The sequence below is a fragment of the Tupaia chinensis genome, unplaced genomic scaffold (genome assembly GCF_000334495.1).
Source record: "Tupaia chinensis unplaced genomic scaffold, TupChi_1.0 Scaffold139491_1, whole genome shotgun sequence".
In the NCBI taxonomy this organism is placed as follows: Eukaryota; Metazoa; Chordata; class Mammalia; order Scandentia; family Tupaiidae; genus Tupaia; species Tupaia belangeri.
In genome coordinates, this window is record NW_006199376.1 from 1179431 (window position 1) to 1184746 (window position 5316).

At 51.1% G+C, this 5316-nt stretch overlaps 1 protein-coding gene across 1 annotated transcript in view; it reads right to left on the reverse strand.

The window, feature by feature from the left end:
• DCHS1 (dachsous cadherin-related 1) overlaps window positions 1-5316 on the reverse strand; it is a 22236-nt gene that overhangs the window by 13315 nt on the left and 3605 nt on the right. The window contains 4 exon segments of the mRNA XM_006161993.3: window positions 4-537; window positions 872-1108; window positions 1242-1473; window positions 1569-1757. Coding sequence (XP_006162055.2) covers window positions 4-537; window positions 872-1108; window positions 1242-1473; window positions 1569-1757 — 1192 coding nt within the window.

Sequence of the window (5316 nt, forward strand, 5' to 3'; positions counted from 1 at the left end):
AGCCTACCCCCCGAGTCCCCAAATCCTGTACTCCCACTCGCAGTCGAAAGTGGCTGGTGCGTGGTGGGGAGCCTCCATCCCGAGCCTCCAGCTCCAGCTCATGGGCTGGCCCCCCTGGGGGCCCCAGAGGTCCCATAAGCTGTACATGGCCTGTGGTAGGGTCCACAGTGAAGGCCCCACCACCCCCAGCAAGCAGGGTAAAGGTGACTCGACTGTTAACACCTGAGTCAGGGTCCAGAGCCCGCAGCGTATAGATGGGAGTCCCTGGGGCAGTGTTGGGTGGTAGCAATACTGTGTCTTCAGGTGCAGGGAAGGCAGGGGCATTGTCATTCACGTCATCCAGCAGTACACGCACCCGAGCCACAGCAAAAGCCGGGGGCACTCCACTGCCTGCTCGCACCTCCAGCTCCAACACTGGTCCGAGCAGCTCCCGGTCCAGAGGGCGGACTGTTTGTAACAGCCCTGAGGCTGCATCTAGGGAGAAGAGTCCTCGGGGATCTCCGCTTGATAGGGCAAGGGTCACAGGCCCCAAGCGACCTAGGGAGGAGAACAACAGTCAGGAAGGAGATAAGGAGGCACCTACAGGGTCAAGGCCCAGATGCTCTTCCCAAGAGGGGCTAAGCAGTGCCCACACCTGTGCCTTTCAAAGAATCAGGAGAAGGTCAGGTGGTTGGCACTGTGGCGATAGGCTGGCGTGCCTGAGGGTGGTGCATTGTGCCTGAAGATCGCCTAAGGTGTTGGGCATGGGCACTGCAGTGCCTGTTACTGGGCCGATCTGCGGTATGATACTCCAGGGTAAATTGACAGGGTGCTGGGGGTTACAGTGGGGTTTCTGAGTGTGGCACCAAGTGGGTTTCATGCTAAATGATACCTGGTGGGTTGTGTGCCTGGATAGTGCCCACACTGGTGCCTGGTGCCACATCCTCTGGCACAGAAAACACATACTGCAGTTGCTCAAATATGGGTGGTGTGGGGGTTCCAGGCACAATGCTGATGTTGACCCGGGCGCTGGGTTCTGCCTGCAGGCCACCTCCATCCTGGGCCCCGATTTCCAACTGCACCACAGAGTTGGCCCGTCTGGCCAAAGGCCAGGCTACTGTCAGCAGCCCTGCGAAGAGGGATGAAAGCAGAGAAATGAAACAGAATAGGGTCAGACGCATTATGGGGAAGAAGAGCGAGATACTTCATTTAGGCAGGGGTGGGGGGCCTGGAGGCATGCTCCAGGAACAGAGGTTCCTCACCTGAGTGCTCATCCAAGGCGAAGAGCGGGGGGCTATTGCCAGCCAGGATGTGGTAAGAGAGTCGCCCATGGGGCCCCTGGTCGGGGTCATGGGCACGCACCCTCAGCACAGCTGTGCCTGGTGTACTCTGGGCACTCAGACTGGCAGCATACTCCCGGGGGTAAAACTGAGGCGGGTTGTCATTCTCGTCTGACACAAACACCTTCACGTATACCATAGACTTGAGGCCTCCCTGGTGGGACACGAAGCCATTAGTCAGGTGGGCCTTGTCTGGCCCTGCAAGTGCCCTCCTCCATTGTTCCAACCTGCCCATGGCCTGCCACTCACCCCATCCACAGCCGTCACCGTGAAGTCAAAGCTCGAGGGCCCCTGGTCGCGGTCCAGGCTCCGGATCGTGCACACATCACCAGTGTGGGCATCAATGCGGAATGGGGGAGTGCCCGAGGTCCCAAGTCCAGCACCCAAGGAATAGGAGAGGAGGCCAAATGGGCCACTGTCTGCATCTGTGGCTGTCACCTGGGGAGAGGCCAGGATGAGTGATGCCCCCTCTTGTTAGTCAGAAAAGCCATGGTAACTAGAAAAAGCAGCTGGTGCCCGGGGTTTCCAGACAATGGGCACACAGAAGGGAAAGTAGAACATGGTACCAGACCTACCCCCAGCCTACACCTCCCCCCTGGGCTCCTGAGAGCCTCTGGTCACAGCATTTTTTGTTACCTTGTTTGATGTATGTTTCTATTTAAAGACCCTTTAATATATACATTGTTGATTCATTGACATTAAACTCACTGTAACCCATGCCTGAAGGAAGCTTACAAACACATGTATTTTCTTCAAAGGCACATCACAGCCTTCTTACACTGAAGAACTATAGACAGTACTTCAGCACTATACTTAAGGACCATTTTAAACAGCAAAATCACCAACAAAAACAAAAAGCATGTCACTAAGTACACCTCAAAATGTACACGTGTTTATAGCATGAGAGCTGAAACCAGAAGGCAGGTGTTTCCAGCCTCCTCTGGGAACGTGTATGTGGCATGACTCAACTTTTCATTGCTCTGTGCATGTCCAGGAATGACTGCCAAGGTGCCACAAGTACTGCTCTTGGGGTTACAAATCAATCTTAAGAGAATAAGTGAATTTGCACGTAGTGAGGACTAATTGCACTGACAAAGATGAAGGCTCAGGGCTATGACCTCACATTCCAGGTGGATCACAGGAAGTTAACACTTTCACATTCTCACGATCACCCCAGGTAGAAAACTGACTGACAATGGATTGAGACGGGACGTTGCATGTCTGATCTCTATTGAGTTTCATTACTGTGGAGTGGGATCTGATTAGCACTGGGATCTAACACTACAGGGTGTGCTCTATAGCTTTATAGGTGTGGCTCATGCACCTCTAGCCTAGGACAGGGCCAATTACACAGTAGGTAGCTCTACGCTTATTTGTCCACTGAGCAAATGGGCATTCTGGTCATCCCCCTTTGCAACAAAACCTTCTTTCACGCCAAGTTTTAGGCGCGGGGTGTACACGAGGCCCTTGATACTGGTGAGCCGGTGCTGACTGTTGCAGCCCATGACAAAGTGCTCTTTGTCGGTATATGAACCTCGAGGTCATAGCTGCTGCAAGAGGAAGCTGGAGAGTTCCCCTTTCTCAGCCAGAAAATGTGCTCAGAGAGAAAGCTGGCCAAAGACTTCTGATTGTTGCCCAGGCTCTCGACAGAAGTGATCTGTGCCATTGTTTACCCTCCTGAGAGACACTAAGACCCTGCCATGGCTGAACCCTGGAAACAACTTCTGCTCCAATTCTTTGTGGCTGTGGGCCCGGATATCCCAGGAGACAAACTTCCCCCGCATCAATCCTGGCGGGCAGCAGCACAGCTGCGGCAGCATCTCCAGAAGCTGTTAAAGACCTTTGCCCTCTGACTCGCTGCAGGAAGAAAGCAATAAACAGTGGTCGGGGAAGTTGTCAGGAAGTGACCCCAAAAGGTGCAGGGGCCATTGACTGGAAATGGCCAGGGCAGCAGTGAATTTGTGGGCCTGTGCAGCCTCTGCTCAGAGGTTTCACTGCCAGTGTGAAAGTCTCCATTTTCAGCAGGTTCACAGTGCGGTTTCTCAGCCCTCTCCCACGCTACCAAGCTATTACAATAACCCTCGCCCCTCTCCTCTTGCCCCCACCTTACTCCTTGCTCTCATCAGATGCACTATTTCAAGGAGCAAAGAAAGACCCTTATCTGTGAACTCTTAAATTCTTACCAGACTTAAACTTCCTGCCAACCTGACCTCTTTCCCAGGCATCCCTCCTGCTCTGACTTTGACACACTGTCCCGCTTCTCACCCTCATCCCCACTGCTTCTCCAACTTCCAGTCTTCCTGCTTCTCAACACCTCCGCCCCCCGCCCCACTGCTCTGCTAACTTCCAGTCTCTCTCCATCTCCCCTCGCTCTGCGTGTTCTTAGACAGCATTGCTCCCTGGGATCTCTCCTTGGCCTCTTCTCACGCTACACACTTGCCCAGGGCCTTCTTTCACTTCCGTGGCTTCAGCCATCGTCTGCTTTCACTATGGACTATTCCTCTGGGCTCCAATCTGCATATCCAGATGTCTGCTCAACATCTCCACTTGGCTGTCCCACAGGCACCTGAAATCCAGCCTGTCCAAAACGAAACTCACGATCATCCAAACATGCGCTAATGACTCTTCCATCCACATGGTGGCTCAAGCCAGAAGTCAGTTCTTCCTTTTTCTTACCTGGTATATCCATCAACTAGGGACTAAGTAAGTCCTCACTCTTTCTTCTATTGTCTATTCCTCTCCATCACCATAAGCCCTGTCCTGACTTGGGCTTGAGTCATGTCTCCCCTAGGCTGTTGTAATTCCCTTCTTACAGGTGTCTGACCTTCCAGTCCATATCCCACGCCAGGACTTCTCAACCTGGCCACTCATGGGCTTCTGGACTAGATAATTCTCTGTTGCGGGGCTGTGCTATGCATGACAGAATGGATAACGGGCTTCCTGGTTGGTTCCTACAAGATACAAGTAGCATCCACCTGTGTGACAACCAGAAATGTCTCTAAACATTGCCAAATGTCCCTTCCAGGGAGCAAAATTGCCTCTAGTTGTGAACTACTGCTCTACATTAACTACCATTTGAAAAAAAAAAAAAAAAGATTATATTATTCCTCTACTCAAAAATCTTCAATGTTCTCTGCAGAAAAAAGCTCAAAGACCCTGGCTTGGCTCCTCACTGTCTGGCTTCCTTGCCATCTCATCTCCCACTCTCCCGTCTCACATCTGAAACTGCAGAGTGACTGAGCCACTTTAGGCCCTCAAGCAAGTCTGGATGTCACTTCTGCTTAGAACCCTGTCCCCATCTGGTTCCCTCATAAACTCCAGCTCGTTCATTAAGTCTTAACTTAAGGGCCCCTTTCTTTGGAAAAACATTCATACTGCCTATCTATACCTTATATGTATTACCATCATGCACATTTCCTTTTTTTATTATTACATTTTTTCCTTCCTTTCTTCCTATATTAATTGCCAGAGGACACGTGTACTTGCCAGAGAGAGACAGGAGACAGAGACAGAGAGGAGAGGGAGAAAGCAATGGGGTGTGATTGTGCTGCAATCCCTTCTCTATTTCTTCATCCTGTCAGGATGTAGGGCACATGGACAGCCAACCAACATATTTTTCAAGCAACAGGGTCCGGATTCAAACCTCCATTGGCCATGTGGGATCTGGCTTCCTTAACCACTTGGCTATGGGATTGCCCCACGGAAGTTTTCTTATTGCAACAAAACTTTTTTTGCACAAGAATCTCCTCCTCTAGACTATAAATTCCATGATATGGGAGAAGTATGACTTATTCACTAACTGTATTCCATGTCCCTAATACAGTGATTGGCACATGGTAGACCCTCAATAAATGTATCCTGAATAAATCGAATGTTAAGACTTCTTGTAACAGTTACGAATTCTCAGTGGTCCATTTTAAACCTGCTTCCCATGGTTACTAATAGTAAAACTCCAGGAAACCACCTGGAGAGTTGCCCTCTTGCTTCAGGCAAATTA